The sequence below is a fragment of the Wyeomyia smithii genome, chromosome 2 (genome assembly GCF_029784165.1).
Source record: "Wyeomyia smithii strain HCP4-BCI-WySm-NY-G18 chromosome 2, ASM2978416v1, whole genome shotgun sequence".
In the NCBI taxonomy this organism is placed as follows: domain Eukaryota; kingdom Metazoa; phylum Arthropoda; class Insecta; order Diptera; family Culicidae; genus Wyeomyia; species Wyeomyia smithii.
This window is the reverse complement of record NC_073695.1, coordinates 266,523,478-266,544,407: the sequence shown is the minus strand read 5'-3', so window position 1 is coordinate 266,544,407 and position 20,930 is coordinate 266,523,478. Positions and strand designations below refer to the sequence as shown.

Genomic DNA, 20,930 nt, shown 5'->3' with positions numbered 1-20,930 from the left:
TAAAACTACAATTATCTGCATTTGGGAAGAATCTTAGAAGATTTTCCAATCTATTGCTGCAAGAACGAAGGAAATCCATCGAATACTAACTGATTTATTAGCATTTGAAATTGGACATATTTTTCACTTTTTTCGGTTTTAGATTTTCATTTCACATCCCTTTGTAGCCGAACTTGCTGAGAGAAGTATTTTACTTCAAAAAACGCATTATTTAGAAAATCAGCGTCATTTGGAAAAACGTCGAAAGAAAAATCGTGCCTCATTAGCTTCATATAAACTATAAACTTCAGTAAAATGTATTCCTTACAGTAGGAACAACACATCTGTACCTAGATGATACAAATTCGAATCATTTGAAGCGTTTAGTTGAGTCTTTCAATTTAAAGCAAAGTGTAGATGAATATACGCGTATTTCCCAGCGGAGTGGAACTTTGATTGATCATGTTTATTGCAATTTTGATTCGATTCGTTCAGTTACGAATTCTGATATGAAAATAACCGATCATGAGACATTAGTAATTAATGTTCTAGAAAACTTGAATAATAATAATGATTCAACAAAATTGAAATGCTGGAGAAAATATTCGAAACAGGCTGTTTCGAACCTTGTTGAGAGAAGCTGGGGTTTTCCAATCGCGACCGGTAGTTTAGATGAATGTGCAGCTGTTTTTACTAACATTTTGAAGACGTGTACGAATCGATTAGTTGAACATAAATTTGTTTCGCTGAAAAACTCGAACAGCTTGTGGTACAGTTTGGATCTTTTACGCCTAAAGCGCAAGAGAGATAAACTGTACAAAAAGTTTTGTAGATCAAACAATCAGAATCATTGGATTGAGTACACGTTCGCGCGTTATAAATATTCACAAGCGATTAAAAAGAAGCGTTGTGAATATATCCAGAGAAAGATTGTTCAACATCAAAATAACAGCAAAGAGTTATGGAAAGTTTTAAAATCTTTGTTAAAACCTAGTAATTGTAAACCGCGGTCCATAACTTTTGAAGGCACATTAAAACTTTCAGAGCAAGTTAATGCATCTAAATTTAATGATTATTTTGTCAATAGTGTTTCATTGATCAATCAATCCATTGAGTTTGTCGAGGAACCCGACGAAATAAAACAGCCAATTAACAGTACTTGTACATTTGATGGTTTTTACCCAATCACGTTAGATGAACTGAGAAAATTTTTTTTTTCATTAGGTAAAACGGCTGGAGTAGATAATGTAAATGCTAGAGTTATTCAAGATTGCTTCAAAGTCATTGGTCACACTTTGCTGTACCTCATTAATGAATCGTTGCAAACAGGGCACGTGCCTTTGGTGTGGAAAGAATCGTTGGTTGTTCCGATTCAAAAGGTTGCTGGAACGATTAAAGCCGAAGAGTTTCGTACCATCAACATGTTACACACATTAGAAAAGATATTAGAACTAGTTGTTGAAGGCCAGCTTCTAGAATATTTAAATGGTAACTCGTTGCTAATTCCGGAACAATCAGGCTACCGGGAAAGCCACTCATGTGAAACCGCGTTAAGCTTAGTACTAGCAAAACGGGAAGAAAATTTGGAAAATAGAGACACAATATTTGCTGTTTTTTGGATCTAAAACGCGCTTTTGAGACAATTTCTAGGCCCTTAATGTTGAACACAATCAAACGCTTTGGAATTTCGAGTACTGCATTCAGATGGTTTGAAAGCTACTTGTCTGACAGAACTCAACGGACTGTTTTTAATGATTCTGTTTCTAGTCCCGTGGAGAATGTTCTTGGAGTTCCACAGGGAAGTGTATTAGGGCCCCTTTTGTTTATTATGTATATAAATGACATGCGACGAGTTTTACGTTTTTGTGATATTAATCTTTTTGCCGATGACACCGTATTATTCATTGCAGCTAAGAATGTAGAAGAAGCCGTTTCACACTTGAACGAAGATTTAAGTTCTCTAAGCAGATGGTTGAAGTATAAGCAATTAAAATTGAATATTGATAAAACTAAATTTATGATTTTCTCGCGCACCGTTGTAAATGGTGATGTCTCTGTTTTGATTGATGATGAGGCAATTGATCGCGTTCGGGAGATTAAATATCTTGGCGTGATTATTGATGACAACCTAAAGTTCAACGCTCACATTGACAATGTCATCAAGAAAATTGCCAAAAAGTATGGAATTCTATGCCGTTTAAAAACGAATTAACGATTAGTAGTAAAATACAGCTATACAAGTCAATCATCTCTCCACATTTGGATTTTTGCCCTACCTTTTTGTTTTTGGCCAATAACACACTATTATTGAGGTTACAGCGTTTGCAGAATAGAATAATGCGTTTGATTTCAAATTGTGATAGATTAACTTCCTCTGCTTTTATGTTGGACGCTTTGCAATGGTTATCCGTGAAGCAACGAATTGTTTATTTGTCTATGGTGTTCATTTTTAAAAAATTCAATGGTTTGCTACCTCAATATTTGAGTGATCGAATTGAAAGAGGAAGAGATTTTCATAGATATAAAACTAGAAACGAGGATGAAATAAGAACACCTTTCTTTCTAACGAGAGCTTCACAAAATTCAATGTTTTATAAAGGTATAAATTTTTTCAATTCGATGCCAAGACATGTTAAACGTGCACCAACACTTGCGGAGTTTAAAAGACAATGAATTTCACACGTGAAAGTTTCTATTGCATAGAACGACACTGAGTTTTTCAAAATGATGTAGAGTTTACCTGACGAAGTTTGAACAAACGGATCTTAAATGACGAAGTTTTAACAAACGGATTTATTTTAGATGAACTCTTTGTTTTGGTTTCTATTCATATAATGATTGTTTTATTGAAGCTTGTAAATGACGAAGTTTTATACGAACGGATCTGATTGTGTTGTAAAATTTTATTTATATGTTTATATCAAATTGGACTTTTCTAAATTTTTGACAACAAAATTACTGTGTTCGTCACGGTGATGATGATGGATTTTTTTTTCATTTATGTTATGGTAGCTTCAAAAATAATAGAAAGAGACTACAAAAGCTTGAGCCTCGCGCGCGGTTTTCAGATATAAATGATTTCTTTTAGCAAATTAAAATTGTTATTTGAATGCTTAGAGAAAATCATGAAATAGTTGTGGTTGGTCTGGCTGAAGGTCATGAAAACCCTGTACTAGTTTTGTGTGCTCTATGAATCAAGTATACAGTTTTTGAAGAAGTTTATATCTGGAGGTAAAATCAGTTCGTTTTTGTGGCGAAAAACATACCAATATGTTGGATTTTCATCAAATTAAAAATGAATCCTCTAGTGCCCAGTGACGCCTTCAGACGGTCTTCAGTTACACCTCTAAAAAGCTCCAATCAATAGGGGAGGAGTACCAGTTATGGCAATACCTAAAAAATGTACCAGTTATGGCATGAACCAGTTATGGCCTATAGAGTTTAAATGGAGTATTGCCATAACTGGTACCATTGCGCTTATGCGATATAGCCATAACTGGTGCACTTGCCATAACTGGCTCACCTACCCTACTTGAAAAATGTTTATAAAAATTCATAGTGATTTTTTGAAAGTCCGTCTGAAAATTAATTTGGGCACTAGAGGGTAAATGTATAACAATTCAGTAGCTTTCGCTTTGTATAGGTCGATAACTGCGCCAGCCACATCCTTACGAGTTTTTGGGTGAGAAAGGAGATTGAAGGAAGTGTAACAGTCGATGTTGTCGGAGACCGAGTTTTAGTTCTGCATCTCCACGACTGCGACGGAAAGGCAGGGTTGTGTCACCGTGGTAGGTGACAAAATTTACGTACGCCATCAGCAATTCACTGTTTTTCTAAATAGTTCTATGGTCGCTTCTCTACAAAATTTAGCGAATGAGCGATTAGCGTTTCTAAGGCTACAGTTTTAGCGACGCTAACAGTTTCGCTAACCAGCTGAAAAATTAGCTAAATCGCTTAACTGCTAACTGAATATTAGTGTTGCTAATTACCGATTAGCGAATTGGCGGAATGGTACCCACCACTGGAGATACTTATTACGGGAGTCACTTCACGGTGAAAAAAATTTCACTCTCACGCTCACTTCACTTGTTGAGACCTATTTCCGATTCCACCTAAAGTGAGGTGACGAAAATTAGCTCCGTGAAGTGAGTTTGGCGGTGAAGTGAAAATGGGAATAGGACAAGTGAAATGAGGGAGTTTCCCAGCTCCTAGAACTTTTGCCCTGCTCTTTCCAATGTTTTAGTTGGTTAAAAATACTACAGTAATAAAATATTGACTGGAACCTAACAGTATCGTCTTGCGTGTTTGTATCGGTGTATCGGTGAATGATTTTGAGTAACTATCAAATCTTTTTTTTTTGCAATTCTCAACCTTCAAGATTTAAGAAAGTTAAGTTTTCAATTCTACTAGATGAAATTATATTGGTCTATATGTTGTTTGAAAAACACATTTTTTACTATTTTTATTTTACAAACTCTTCAACAATTGTCATTTGGATCATTGAAATGTACTTGAAGCAGTTGGTTTTACATTTATGATTAGGTTGATAAAACTGTGCACTTCAAAGATCTTATTCTGCAAATGGTTCACGCACCTAGATCATGAAAAATATTTTCGAAACTTCTACTTCAGTTCTAATTGTAGAAGCGTAAATAATAAAAATTGAAGAGGTAATCTACACAGTAAAAAAAATTTACATCACTTTTAATTTGAATTGTGAATTTGCATGCATATTTATATTCAAAGCTTTAAGTTTATATCAATTAACATACAAATTTACATGGCTTAAAACGATTCTGTATTGTGCATTATTAACGGTGTGAAATTGTATATATTATTCACTTTATGTGCTAGAAATCGTTATGTGCTTTCATTTGTATTAGTTGTAGATTTCATTTTTTGGTACTGTGTAGATCAAACAGCTAGGAGAATTGATTAGCGTTTTTTACTCAACAATCAGATTTAACCTTACATTTTCATCGCTGCTGAAGTAAAGCATAACATTGACCTGTTCTGCATATCGCATCGCAAAATTAGCCGATTGCGGTAGCAACTCGAAACCTAAAACGGTCGAGGTCAACCGCTAAACCACCGCACAAAACATTGGCTATATCATCACTAAGTGGGATGAAGTGAGGTAAGCCAAAAAAAGGAAAACGAAAAAAATAATAAAGCAAACTAAACGTGCCAGAAAACCAACCACCTGCAAAACTTTCCGAAACACACTAATCTGCGGCAGCACACACACACACACACACACACTCTGGCACGGGTAGCCAGCACGGAATGTCGAACGGAATGTAGACAGCTTTTTCATCATGTTCGTTATCCACACTTCAGTGTCCTGTCCTGCTGCACCGGGGCGCTATCTATCCCGATATGATGGCATGTCGATGTGCTGCTGCTGCTGCCGGAGCAAGTGTGGAAACGACCTGTTTATAAATGTCACACATCGTTGATGCTCCCGAAAGGAATAACGGTCATACGGTTGCGGAAAAGGAGATGAAATTCTCCGAGGATAATATACGAGCGGTGATAATACTGGTGCTTGTGGACGAAAAGGATTATTAGGGAATACATTTTTAATGTAATTTCTAATGAAGTGGGACTGTTTGGTAATTTCTGGCAGTTCACTTATTCGTACACTGTGTGAGATTGCTTTGGCAGGTTTTGGCTTCGAGTATAGGGGCAATTGACTTATTAAAGAGTGTTGAAAAAAATTATTCTTTCAACCCGTCAATGTCGCCCAGTTTGTTGCAGCAAACTTAAAACCAACCCCCCGCTCTTCATCAAGCTTAAGGAAATCAATGATGCTTCAAAGACAAGTGTACCTACATGAACACCACAGGATCGGCTTTTGTCGCTTTCCGCCAGATCAAAACCGTAAAAGAGCTGAGAAAACAGGCATCCTCCGGGGAATATTTGATAGCACCGATGTGTGATGCAGGGTGGAAAAGTTATTTTTTGGCAAGCGCACACACATAACGGGGTTGGGCTACGACACTGAAGAGATTCGAACCGAACGGAACGCAGGATAACCGAAGCATAGCTAGAGTGGAGCAGCTAGTAGCTGCTTTCAAAGGTACCCACAGCCCACAGCAGGACTAACGAAAACAAACTCACATAAGTTGTGCTTTAGACTTTTGAGATGCCCAGAGCTGCTGTGACCGATCCCAGTGGGGCACATCCATAATGGGGAAACCCAGAAACAAATTTCTTCGAATTCTCCCTGATTACTGACGGAGTAAATTCGGCTGTGACCCGACATTGATTTTGAGGATTGGTTTGATGCCCGATGTGTGTCTGGAAAATGTCTGCGTGCTTGCCCGAGTTGATTACGTACATCAAACTTATCAATTCAAGGAGGTGCCAAAACTTTGATATACTCCGGTTAGGGACGAAACGCAATAACCTGGAACATACTCCTAGAAGTGTGTCTATAATTTCAAGCTTCACAGAAAGACTGCACCGAGCAGATCTCATCCTATTTGCCGTGAAGTCATCGGGGTATAATAATTGAATAATAAAAAGTTCGATTTTTTGTTTCCGACTGGGCACTCTATGCACCAGAACAAATATTTAAACAATGCGAGCTTTGAGTTTCTTATATGGGAAGATTGTGCAGTGAGCTCTTATCTTCGAGTTTACTCGTTTGTTGCATCCCAGCAAGGTGGGTGTGAGGACGAAACCCACTCTACTGTATGTATGAATACCGGTATTAATCCAAACAAAAAGCCCGAGCGGTGAGTACCAGGTAGGGAAAATTATTTTTGGAATGTTCTCCACCTTTGACTTCGTAGCTTGCTCTTGTCGGGATTTTTTGTTTGTTTGCTAATGCAACTACCAAACTAAAAGAAGAAAGCACAGTATGTAAATGGAAAAACAGAATCTTAGATTTGACGTTGCATCTTATGAGACCTAGCCAAGCAGTCCTAGCACCGATCTTAACCATCGAATTCATGGTTCAGCTTTCTTCTGCACGGCAATCAAATTGCTTTTTATTTTGCTTTATTTGCTCCGATCGCATCACCGGGGCGAAATTGTTTTGGGCCAAGGTGTCGGGCTCATTCCTAATAATAACAAGAAGAGATTGCACCCTCGCCCGGCTCACAAAGAATGTTTTGCTGCCGGAAAAATACACCCTGCAAATATGTATGAATAAAAAATGCTATTTTTGGTCCCCGAACAGCAGCCAGTCTCTTGGACTGTACCGAGAGTGGAAAGCAGCTTCGACTTTCGATGCCTACCGGAAGAACACCGAATTGGAAATGGTTGTTCTTCTTCTACGAATCCGGCTTGTTAAGGTAAGACACTCGCAATAAGGTGTGACAAATCAAATTTTGAGGCTGCATCGGGTTGATAATAGATGGGTGGAAGACCTAGGTTCCGGGTGAACCCAGAGAAACTTTGAACTCCGTTGGGTTTTTGCCCATACCGGTACAAGTGAATCGGTTGCAATTAGGCCAATAGACTGCTGCTTTTTCTAAGAGGGCGATTTTTGCTATTGATAATTGGCTAATTTTCTTTAAAGACATTTTGATTCCAATTTGAATCGCAGTTTACGGCTGAAGCACAATAATCACTGCTTGCAGATTGTATGGACTGTCATATTCTCGAGCAAAGAATATTCACTTTTGCAAAATAATTCTTTTATAATAAGTAGGATATTAAAGATTTAAAGACATAATCGTATAAAAACAGTCACACAAAAAGAAAGAAATAAGAAAGTTAGAGAGATAGAAATTTAAAGAAAGTATTAAAGCGGAGAAAGGTTACAAAAAGAAATCAACAAGAGAAGAAGAATAGAAAAAGAAATATGGCCGAGAGAAAATGTATAAAGAGTGGGGTACCAATATAGAAAGAAACGTACAACGATAAACGCGTCTGATCATTTTAGGATGTTTCCAAGAAACCTGAAGTTGAAGCCTTCTTAAATTTCAAAATGGCGATTAGAATCGAATTTCTGACTCTGGGCCCCATTCTTGTTCTGTGGCTCTGGAAATATCCAAATTTAGAAAAATTCAAGTTGTTGTTTTCCGGATCACCATATTGGGTGTTTTTCGGCCATTTAAAGCCGTTTTACAGAAACCGGAAGACACCATTCTGCAATTATAAATGGCATCGGGAGTCCACTTCCGGTCTCTGCTTATCGTCTCGGATCCAATAATACCCATATTGGATGCTATTAGACTTTATTCTCAGCTCTGATTGGTCGAAACTTGCGTTCAAACGAGACTCAATATTTTACGATAGTACAATAGTTAGCATCATCACATTACAATTGTCCACCTTTTAGTGAACGCGTAACTATTTCTCCAACCGATCGCCGCAAGAACGAAGAAAATCCGTTGAAAAATAACCGAGTTACAAGCACTTTCCATTTTGCGCCCTCGCGCTTTCCAAGTGGCAGTTCTACGTCAAAAAAATAGAATAAGAGATAGACGCAGTTCTACGTCAAAAATACAACGAGAGATATATCGGCTGACGCAGAGAAGAGAAGAAAACAATAAAAAAACAAAGACAGGAAAAATTGAAAAGGGATATCGATACATAAAAGTGATGGAAAGATAGCTAAAGAGAAGAGGAAAGAAGAATAAATGAACGAGTGAAAGCGAGAGATAGAAGGAGAAACAAAATTAAGGATGGATGCGAAGAATCGTAGAAGGTTAGAGTAGAGTTAGGTTAAAATTTAATGAACAAGACAATTAGAGAAACATAGTACAAACATGAAAATCGAGACGAAAGAAAAAGATTGCGTGGAAAAAAAGAGATAGTTAGAAAAATAGGAAAATGTGGAGGATAAATTTAATAGGAAATGAAAAAAAGGGCAGGAAAATGGAGAGAAAACAAAAAAATATCTATTTGGAAATAGAAAGAGTGAAACAAAATAAGGGGAAGATAAAGTGCTTCGATAATTTTTCTCCTTTGAAAAAAAAAGTAGTTGAAGAGCTGGTTTATAACACACAACCGCAAGTTAATGTAAAATTACAACAGCCTGTCTTATGTCAATGTATTTTTTGCAACAGGTTTGGGAATACACTCGATTGGGGTTATTCAATTTGATGGTGTGAAGCGGTAAATTTCAGTGATACTTCTTTTGATTGATTGCGTTGAAGAAAAGCGTTGATTTTGAATTGCTATTTACCAATAACACGGCATGATTCTAATTCTTCTGTTATACACGCTACCGGCACACTCACAGCTATTAAAATTGGCCAATCGAAACGCTGCGATCGAATGAGTCGCCTGCTCAACCTTACTGCGCTAAAATCAGCTGCTGTCCTGCCTGTGCCAGTAAGTCAACCGTCTTCTTGCTGCAATAATCGGTTATACAATGAAGACTAAATTTCTGCATTAGCATGCTTATATACGTGAATACGTGTAAGAGAGAGTGACAAAAATGTAATCAAGTGAAAATAACAGGAGGGTTGTGAGCAAAGCCACGACCGCAAGGTTGAAGTAGAATACTTCCACAATAAAGATAATCCGGCTGCTTGCGTGTCAGTGATTTTTTCTAGTGAATAAACGTTGACTAATCAGATCAATCGAATTTTGCGCTTCAACAAGGATTGACCATTTTCGTGGTTGGGGCTTGACAATTTTGATATTTTGAGATGAAATTTTTTTCGGATGTCGTGCTCATGACTGAAGGAAAAGATAATTCAGTATGTTCTGAGACACGGAAATTAAGTAAAGTTTATAACTTTTACAAATTTAAAAATGTAAATTCATTCAAGAGAAAACATTAACGCTTTGATCATCAGGTTTTTATTTCATCCTGAAAAGGACAATTTGTTGTTCAATTTAGTATCGGATAAGATGCCGATTACATCTTTGCGTTATCACTGACAGTGCGAACAAAGCATTTGTTGTGATAAAGTAAACAGTGAAATGCTGATATAACACTCAAAACTAGACGGCTCACGTGTTGTCAAAATGAGTCAACTTTTCATTGAATGTATTCACTAGTGCCCACTATCGCATAGAGACTGCATTTCACTAAAGTGCCTCACTGCATCAGCCGCTATCGATGCTGAGATCCGCTGCAACTAGTGCGCTATCCATAGCCAAGCCACAGTTATGGCCGCTATACGCTGCCATTGGTATCCACTGTCCCTGCATCAGCTGGCCCGGCTGCTATCGTTGCTGGAATCCGCTGCAACTAGTGCGCTATCCATTGCTACGCCACAGCTGTGGCCGCTTTCCGCCATCGCTGGTATCCACTGCACTGCTAGTGCTGCTGCTAAGGGAGGACGACTGCTGTTGTCGCTGTCTAGAACTATTATGAGCGGCTTCGGCTGAAACAGATTCTTATATAGGCCAAATAGCATGTTTTAAATTGCAAGGTATATGATTCTGTCGACCGTGCTTGAAAAGCAATCATATAACGACCAATCAGAGGTCGAATTTTTCGTTTTGACAAGGCTTGACTATTTGCAATAGTGCAATAGTGTGAATAATAAAATTACAATTATCTTCTTTTGGGAAGAATCTTAGAAGACTTTCCAATCTATTGCTGCAAGAACAAAGGAAATCCATCGAATACTAACCGATTTATTAGCATTTGAAGTTGGACATATTTTTCACTTTGTTCGGATTTAGATTTTCATTTCACATCCCTATGTAGCCGAACTTCCTGAGAGAAGTATTTTACTTCAAAAGATAGACAACAAACAAACGTTCCAAAATAAACAAATAAATAAATAAAGACAAGGTGAGAAGAAAAAGGGAAATGATAGCGAACATATAAACACCTGAGAAAATAAAAGGTAAGCCTCGGACAAGATTGGATGAATATTCCAATTCCATAATAAAAAATAGCACATTAGTGAAAGCGTAGTCTATCATTTTCATTTAAATAAATACATAAATAAACTAACAGACGAGTGAAATCAGTGTAGAGAGAAAGAGAGAGAGAAATGAGATAAAGTGAGAAAGAAAATTAGAAGAAATAAAGAGGGGGATAGAGCATCGAAATAGCAAACGAAAATAAAGAAAAAGGAGAACAATTAATAATACAAAGCTAAGAATCAGCAATACTGCTTTTCGAAGTGTAAGTTAATCCTTCTCCAGCTAGTGTTACTTCCAAAATCGTACTTCATACATTGTAGGTAAGAAACAAAAGAAACGCCAAGTAAAAAGAGGCTTGCAAGAAAGCTTGCATGGTTTATTACACAAACAGTGCTGCTGTTTCCACCGTTTTTAATGTTGGCACTGAATATCGTTTTTTTGTTTTGTTTCTTTCAATTTTTTATTATTTTAGTTTTCTCTGAGTGATGCATTTGCAAGACTTATTCACTGATTCTATTTATTCTTGGATTTCTCCTCATTTTATCATTCCTTTAATCATTCACGTTTGCATCAAAAAAACAAACAAAAATTGCCGATTTTTTATAGGTTAAATTCACACGCACCGACGAAAATACCCATGCAGCATCAATAATAGTAACCTATGAGTCAGCAGAAAAAAATTGACAGCTCTATCAGTCGAACTCTAATTGTGATGGCGATACTCCGTTGAGAAGTGTGCGCTTTTTGAAGAACGTTCGAAAACGGGCATCGGCGGCATTTCATGGACGCCGGATGCACCTGTTCCGGCATCTACAACATTTTGGCACTATTGGACAACGATCAGAGTATTGAAAAAGAGACCAGTTATGGATGGCCGACGACGCTGAGTGTGCGATTTCCCGGGAGGTCGGTGCAACCGGCCAAACAGTGAAAAAGTACTAGGCGAACATGGACATACATGTCAGGAAGCGGTAGTCCCGTTCACTGGTCTCGAAGCTGCAGGCGATGACGCAGCGACAGCGGCTGAATAAGATGGTCAAGTCGATTTCCAGGCAAATCGCGACGTGGCGGTGGCAATGGACGATGAAACCTGTCGCATCCAGGATGACAACGGCTGGTAAGGCACTTCGTATTCTACTTTACCACGAAGGAAGTGAGCTCCAAGGTGAAGTTCAATTCACACGCCAAGTTCCCCAAGAAGGTGTTGTTGTGGCTGATAATCAACGAGAAGGAGACATTAAAGTCGCTCTTCTTTCGCTCCGAACTGGCCGTGAACGGAGAAATTTATAGTACAAAGTGCCTGCCGGAAGTTGCGTCGTTCATCAAGCAATAAAAGAACGAAGATGAGGTGTTCTGGCCGGATCTGGCTTCAGCCCACTACTCGAAGCGATCGTGCTAATTATCGATGTGGTATACAAGTCGGCGAACTCGCTCAACGTCCTTCAGCTGCGATCCATCGAGAATTTCTGGGCAAACCTGAAGCGTAAGATCTACTCCAACAATTTTGTCGCGAAAACTGAGGAAGAGTCGATAAAAGAAACGAAGAAAGAACTGAAAAACATGCCTACACGCATGTTTTCGTCCAACATGGCGAATGTTCCGGTACTCAGTCATTATGTGAAGGTTCTTCCAAGTCGCTAGAGCTAAGTAAAATAGTTGCAGGATTCAAACATAGCTGTAACTGTCTTCTTATCATAATAGGCAGGCAGGGTAACTTAGAAATACACACACAATATGTAAATAGAGAAAAAAAGGAAAAACAGAGCAAAATACGGAGGAAAATAGGAAGCCAAATGAGCCGTTGAAAGCAAAAGTGGTACATGTGCCATTTTTACACTTTCTGGGTTTTTTGCATAAATTGATGCAGAACGCAATAATGTACTAGAATATCCAAGAAAAACTGAGATCTGATAACCTAACCCTTTCCGACTGGGCCCATATAATTGCGTAGGTAGAAGGGGACTTGAACAAAACCTTCTCTCTCGCTTTTTGAACGTTCTATTCATTATTTTATTGCTCACAACTAGAGACAGTGGTAATTCGCGGCAAAAAAAATTCAGAATTCGCGGATGGCAAAATAGAAAATATTCAAATATTGCGGTAATTTCGCGGCAACCTAAATAAAGTTTTTTTTTAAGGAAAAAAACAAGAAATAACTGTTTTAATGAATTTAATATGCGGTAACTCACCCGTACGACAATTTCTTTCCATTATTTATTAATAATTAAAAGTACATGCTTTATCAAATTGTTTTAAGTGCTATTGCAGTGTTGGCAGGCACGTATTATTTCAGTTATATTGGCTCACGTTGCGTTCCGTATCCATCGAAATTCCGGAAATCGATAAATATTCAATTAATAACTGGGAAAGTTCAAGAAAACGTCCGCGAATCGAATTAAATTATAAAACCAATCTCACTGTCGGATATTTAAGTTCATCTCGCAACTTGGATTTTATCCTATCATAGGTTACCAAAATCATTGCTCCAACTGAATCTAGCAGCCGAATCTTTCGAAGACAATTCAACTCAGGTCAACAAAATCGCGTCGTAAGTGAGCGATTCAGTACTGTTTTATCTTTTCGGTTGCGTAGAAAAAGGCATCGCGCTGCTATCTGGGTGCCCAATAATATTCAACTTTGTCCGTCTAGCTGGTTTTTATGAATTTCGCAGGTTTGGAATCGAAATGTTTCATAATTGGCATAGAATGTTACTGTTTTTCATTACTTTCGCGGCATTTCGCGGGTTTAAGTGAATTTCGCGGCCGATGCTGGATTTCGCAGGATTCACGGCTTCCGCGAAATCGCGATTTACCATTGTCCCTACTCATAACGCTAGTGTCAACATCGCAGCTGCTACGAAAAATAAAAAACCCGATCAAGGAAGTGTCTTTAAACAGGAGTTGCTTTGATTTAGGCTTCGTTATCCGTCATTGTTTACCTACACAATTGTGTGGGCTCGGTCGGAAAGGGCTAAACCAAAGTTATAGCCAAAACAATTTTCGGTATTTAACATAATCACCATTCCGTTGAGAGCAAAAGTGGTACATGTCCAGTCTGTGCATGTTAGATGAATTGTAAGTCGAGAATCTTAGGATATCAAACAGTCATGTCTTCAGCAAAGTTGGTCAAGTGATCGAGTACTTACAGATGAAGATCTGTCTGCTTTGGAATTTTCTCACTACGTGATGCTAGTGTACCTGTGACTAGTTTGTAATAGAAAGCAATTTAGAAGATAACACTCTGATGTCTATGATATAGATATATATTTACACACTTGACCCAGGTTTGGCTTTAGGCAGGCCACCGAAAGCCATCCGGAAGATCCAGAAATACCGTAATTGAGATCCTAGAGCTTCCTAGGCTTGCGGGATTGACTCGAAACGAAATGATCTTTTGATCGAAAGGTGGTTCAAGGTAGCCTCCAGATGGTTCACCGGAAGATCCGGAACTAGCGTAAAATGTCAATTCTCAAAAGGGTTTCTAAAGCTTCCTGTTTTCTTTCGAAAGCACTTCTAGAAAGAAAATTATCTTCTAACGAAATATGGTCCAAGACGCCACCACGTGACCCACCGGAACTACCCTAAATGAGGCTAATTTTTAAGAGCAGTCCCACTTTTTTTCTAAACCTCTCCCAGGCGAAAATAAATGATCTCATGACAGAATGCTACTCAAGTTTGCCATCAGATAGCCCTCCGAAAGATTCGGAGTTACCGTAAACAAGATAAATTTTGAAAAACAGGTCCTAGTCCCGTCTAGATACGGTGTATATTTTTCCGCATTTTCAGTTCGCTCATTTTTCGCTCTTCTAACTATATACTCACTACATGTCTGCTCTAACGAACAGGTCCTAGTATTTTCCTGTGATTGACCCCGGTCGATCTAGATTATGTAAAAATTCTTCTGTTACCAAATGTATATACACTTGCGCCACGAAGTGACAGAATTCCTTAACAAACAGATCATCATTTTATGGTACTCAATCACTTGGACAACTCTGTTGAAGACATGAATGCTCGATGTCCTAAGATTAGCGAGCCATAATGCATCCTTCATGCTCAGACTGGACATGTACCACTTTTTCTCTAAACGTTTATTGGTTGTCACTATTTTTCCCATAGAACAGAAGTGGTACATGTTTTTCTATTGAAGTTTGTGTAAGTTTCTCAACCAGAACTCTTTATGCTTTCATGTACCGTCGTTTGAAACCTTTCCAGCAATGATTTAGTGCAGTTTAGTGCAAAGTTTGTTGAAATAGTTTTCTATTTAAGTGTTTTCGTTTATCGCGTCTCCTGAAAAATTTACTTAATGGCACTCGTACCACTATTCCTCTCAACGGCTCAAATAGAAAAGGCAGTAGAGAGGACAATATAAAGGAGAAATAGGGATTAAAGTGGAGGTAAATAGTAAGATAAATAGATAGGGCATTAGAGAAGAGACAACAGAGTAGGAAAAAGTGCGAGAAAGGAGAAAATCCATCTCTAGTGTAAACGAAATGAAAGGATGAATATCCAAATATAGAGGAAAAAATAAAAACAAAAAAAACAGAAAGAAAATAAAAAGAAGACATAGAGAGAAAAATTTAAAAAAATTAGAGATAGTGTTAGGCAGAAGAAAGCAGAGATGGGAACAGGAAATGAGAGATATAAGGGGATAAAAAAGGAAAAATAGATTGTGGAATAGAAAAAGCAAACCAAAAAGAAAGCGAGAGAGAGAAAAAGTAAAAAAGAGAAAGACATATGGAGAGGGAAGTAAAAAAGAGAAAGACATATGGAGAGCGAAAGAAAGTCAGTGAGATTGTATGACAGAGAAAGGAAGTGAAAGAGAGTGAGAATTAGGCAAGTGAAAGAGACAGAGAAAATGTGAGAGAAAGGCAATATAAAAGAACACAAATGTCGAAGAAAGAGAAAGCGTATGAGTTAGATAAGCATAGGTAGAGTGGTTTTATTCTGTTGAATGCTGTTTGATATTTTTAAGCAGAAACTAAACACCATACAATAAAAATGAAATAAAATGTTATATAATGTTTACTGAAATAACTAGCATTTCACTTGGACTTCAAGAAACTAATCTCATAAACTATATTTTTCTACAAATCCATAAATTGAATCAACTCAGGTATCAATGCTTAATTCTGTGCCGTTTTTCCTTCTTTCCAGATGAAACCATCAAGAATGAATTGTACACCAATGAGTCGGTCAATTCGAACGAGTTCGATGACGATGAGCTAACTTCAGAAAGCTTCTGCTCCGGTAAGTCTCGCATCTTTAGCTAGGCATCATTCCGTTTCAAAGTTCAAAGAAGGGAAACTAGGCAGCTAGCAAAGCGGTCGCCGCAATTTATCCTAATCTTGTAACGATACTTTTTGCTTCAAGTGCACAGACGGAGGCAAGGGTTAGCTTTCTTCAGACGGAGGGACATTGATGAATAATTTGATAGGTCGTTTTTCTTTTGTGATGGTTCAGAGTAGGGACACATCGTTTGCCGTGATTTACGAACAATCGGTGAGTGAGTGAACTATGCAAATTTTATCTTGTACATTGTGTTTTTGAATAATTGCTCCGTAGCTTCCTGGTCTTTGGCAAGACAGCTTACCTTTTTGCTCCTAGAACAATACCTTACGGGTCAGAATGGGGTTGGTCGAAAAGAGACTGAGATATGGCTTAAGAACGTTGGAGATTTTCTTGAGGAGAGGTGTAGTTTCTTCCTGCTTCGGCTGATTTCCTTGATTTATGTGACGTTGCTCCTTGATGCTTCACTCGAGCAGCTTGCTCTTATCGTGCTCGAGCTGAAACTATTCCCCCAGGATTGACTTTGCACGCGTCTTCTAATGTGCATGTAACCCTCATCGTACTAACTGTCGTCTTCTTTATTTGGATAATGGTTCCCCTTTGCGCTTCCTGCGTCAACCTTTTTCCACCGAACCCGCAAAACAATCGCCGAAATCCTACGGTTTTGCCGTAACGCTAAATAGAAAATCCGGATTGCTGATAAAATATTAACGCCTTAGCCACCCAAAGACAAACAATGATTGAAAAAGAGAAAGATGAATAATACAGAAGTGATTTGAAATGAAAACACCAAACTTTTATCCCATCCTGAAGGAGCCAGAAAATGGCTAAACGGCAAAGAAACTGCCGCCTCCCGCAGGTGCATGTCCAATGTTGTCTTTTATTGCTTTGGGTAACGCTGCCGCTCGTATGCGCCAGGACTTTCAATCTGAATGAACTTCATGTATAATGCAGACATCGGTGGCAGGGCATTCAATAAGATAGGAAACTGCAAACATTATCGCAGATCAGCTGGTTGGATCTGTAACTCTTTTTTTTTCTTCTTCTTAATTTACCACTCTAATCCGAGCCGCAAAATGTTGATTCAAGAACACGTGGGAATCAGCACCCGCCACAATTTTGAAGTTTTGTATCGACATTGCAATCAACATCGCCACCAGACTTGACTAGTATCTATAGTATTGCATTATTGGCAAAAGGAGAATACTCCCGAGCAATTCTGCTTTTAATGTTAAACGATTTTTTTTCTTCGTCTTCTTTTTCGGTTCCGAGGTTTGACTAGAAGGCTCATTCTTGAAATGCCAGTGCCAACTTTTGGCCCGGTTTTGTATCGGTGTACTGGGTGTCTTTGAAACGACCACGACACTCCTGGGTGCCTTTTCACCTGAAGCATGGGAGTGATTTCAATATTACCTAACTACATTCGTAACCCCTAGAAGATAATTTATTTCTGCAAATGTTTATGTATCTCTACACACATTTTATTTCGTGCTACCAACCATCCACCAGGACAGAGAGTCAGAGACACAGAGAGAGAGATAGAACCGGCAGGTTTGGCAAGGGGGAAGAAAAATTTATGTATGTGCTCCGCGGAGGAGTGAGTGCCACTGTTGTTGCCGGTTCTGCTGTTGTGGCTGCTGTGTGCGAACGGTGTGTCCCAGTGCCTTTGGGGGGTGTTGCGTACTGCTCTGAAGTGTAATAACAATAACCATCCACCCACTGTTTGTCAGCTTTGGAGAGCAACTACGCGTTCGGTTAGAGGCCGGCAGAATCGGTGCCCAAAAACATCCACCAGGCACCGTTTATTGCTTTCACCATCCGTCGTCGTAGTACATTTCGACACTCAGTTTGCTCACTATCGAGGGAGGTTCTCCTGCTAATTTTTATTGTTATCTACTTAACGTGATTATAGTGCGACTGCACTACAGCAAAGACGTGATGGATTTGGATAACTCTTTACGATTATTTTTTTTTTTTGCATACAGCAGTTTTAATAGGCGACTTGAATTGCAATGTACTCAAAACAAATTTTACCTGTTCAAATCTGGCCGATTTTGCTTACTGTTTCAAATATCGAAAATCACCCTACCTAACATGATAAGAAAATTTTGTTGAACCTGTTTGTTGTCTATCTCCATTATTTTACGTATCCCTTTATGATCCGATAGATGTAACTTCTGTTCACACGTTTAAGTCGACCACGGATGTCTTCTGCGCTGAATTCTCTTGGGAAACGCAGAAGTAATTACTGTTTTTTGTGTTCTTTCATCTTGTGCAGTCACAATACGGTTCAGTTCATAGGTGTTTGGTACCCGATCAAACGATTATAACAAACGGGTAACACAAATATATCAGAACTTGATAGAAACAACAGAGGCTGTAATATTCTTGATATGCCAGAATTATAAAAGTACAGAATTATATCAAATTCTGTTATCACACACTTGAATGTTCAAAAGCGTGTTTTTTTAAGTATATTAATAATAAAATTTGTTATTCAATTATCAAAATATTGTACATTCTAAGTAATTCTGATCTTTTTCTGCCAAAAATCTTACAAAACTTGCTATAATTTGTAATAATCAGTAAGTGGTTTTGATAGGAATTTTGATATTTCAACTATTAACGAGACCAAGTTTAGAACACAAGTTGATACAAAAAGCTCGTAACAAAATATCAATATTTGTTATAATTTTGATATTTATGACTGATCGGGTAGCTTTGGGCTTTGGTATACAGATGGCAGCACACAATGCATCTTATACTATCGATAGATTTTTTCATCCCTCCTAAAAAACCTTAATTTTTGCAATCTCTGGATTTAGTGGCATTGTCAGAATGCAACTACTTTATACTTAGTATTTTAGTAAATCATAGTTTTAGAATGGTGACAATACCCAGCTATTTATCTACACTGATAATGCAGAACCCCTCTTGAATGTTGTGCGTGTTATGAGAGAAACATCATGGGATTTATTAACTTTTCCCTTTTTTCATCTAGTATGGACAACCTGACTGCAGAAAATTTTTTTGACTAAGTTTAAGGCTTGCATGGAAATTTAATAAAAAGTTTAAGGTTTTCACAAATCGGAAAGATTTAAATTGGTCTTCTATATTCTCAGCAAACTGAGTATTTTCCGCAGGTAGAAAATTTCATAGAAAAACAGTTTGAGAATGAATTGTACGGATTGAATCCTGCCTAGTTCATAAAAATGTAAACTGTACTAAAATCATTTTTGACGTAGGACTACATCTAATAGCACTATATCGAGATACATTCTGCGGAAACTAAAACCAAGGTGTAACGTTGGAATGAAAGATTTCAAACGGTAATGCTGATGTTACCACATGATGGATTACAATAATCAATATGTCGTTGGATTGATAAAATGATGGACAATTTTGTGATTTCTCAGTTATCATTATCATTTCATTGTTTAACAGTGAAAATTGAATAAAAGTTTCAAGGTCGAATTTTCCACCAACAATGCACCAATCACATGCGAGCACCCCTGGCACGGACTTCATGAATAGACACCAACTGCCTGCTGTGACATCCTGTATAGCAATGGCAAAAAAAAATTGACAGAATCTCCCCGTCCCAATAGGTCAACTAACGTTTGCTTCTATGAGCCTAGACTATATTGATGTCTTGAAGGTGAAGCTTTTTCGGAAAGTTCGTAACCACCTCCACTATCAGACAGTTTCACGTTCTGCTGTCAGAATGTTATTAAAACTGATGTCTTGATGGAAAACATGCTGGCACAGGCAAAAGTACTGCACCGAGCAATGTATGAATAGAGCGCTGATCACTCGTCGTCTATCAATGCAGTAGAACTCGATATTCATTTGTGTGCAGCCAAGCCAAGTGAAGACTACATTGCCGTTGTCGACGCACAGTGAGGCGAGTTGGGTTAACGCGTAGGTATCGTTTTGCGATCTGGAACACAATCGAATTGCCGTTTGAATAGCCTTCTTCTTCTTCTTGTTTCGTATATGTAGTAGCAAATATCAGAATTCAATATGATTATTCGGGTGCCGCAAATACGCTGCGCCACCGGGGATAGCAAAATTTCGTACGTGTCGGTAGAGGCAGATAGCAGGGTATATAAATTAGGTTCATTGTACAGATAAAATGCGTTGTTTATTTTTGAACTCTACACTCTGTTTTTCTCATGTCCATTTTTAAATTTTCTGTGAATATACATTTTTGTTCGAAAACTGTAATTTTTTATTGTTATTTTTTCCACGAATATGTAACTGAAGGAAAATTTTATTATGTGACATCTTTGCCGCTTGGTAATCAGAGTGAGCCATCTTTCACAAGACAAATAAATATTGTTTAATTTCTGCTAAATTGAACTCAATTTAGGTCTGTATAGAAGCTTGCCTTTTCGCCTATTGAAGAAAATTGACTGTATTAGAATGAAAGGTATTCATCAATGTTGAAGAGAATATTTTTTCTTCTAAAATAGTGTGCAGCAAATGAATAATCAAAACACAGACCCCGTTTGATTTTGCCAAACACGACATAGCAGAATTTGCCAAAAATGAACGGTTCTCTTTTCATGACGTTTTCTCATAGATATTTCCACCAATGAACTAGTTTTAGTTCCAAGTCGTTTGAGGTGTCGCTTGATGAATTGAGGCTGATGACCTAGATACTTGTTATTACTACCCGAGTAATCAGAGGCTTAGTATTGCTTAGATCATGTTCATTATACATATTACCGGCACATGTTCCAGGATCCGTTTTACCGATTACGGTCATTCGCTTCGGCAACATAAAGAACCAAAATACCTTTCTTTTGGAGGATGTTGAGCTTAAGTTTGTTAAAATAATTAAGAAGACTAAGAAATGTGCTTACACAT

General features: G+C 38.0%; 1 protein-coding gene across 2 annotated transcripts in view; it reads left to right on the top strand.

The window, feature by feature from the left end:
* LOC129724679 (zinc finger protein 423 homolog) overlaps positions 1–20,930 on the top strand; it is a 202,374-nt gene that overhangs the window by 56,207 nt on the left and 125,237 nt on the right. For both annotated transcript variants that reach the window (XM_055679763.1, XM_055679769.1), the window contains one exon: positions 15,927–16,019. In XM_055679763.1, the coding sequence (XP_055535738.1) occupies positions 15,927–16,019 (93 nt within the window). The remainder of the gene's footprint in view (positions 1–15,926; positions 16,020–20,930) is intronic.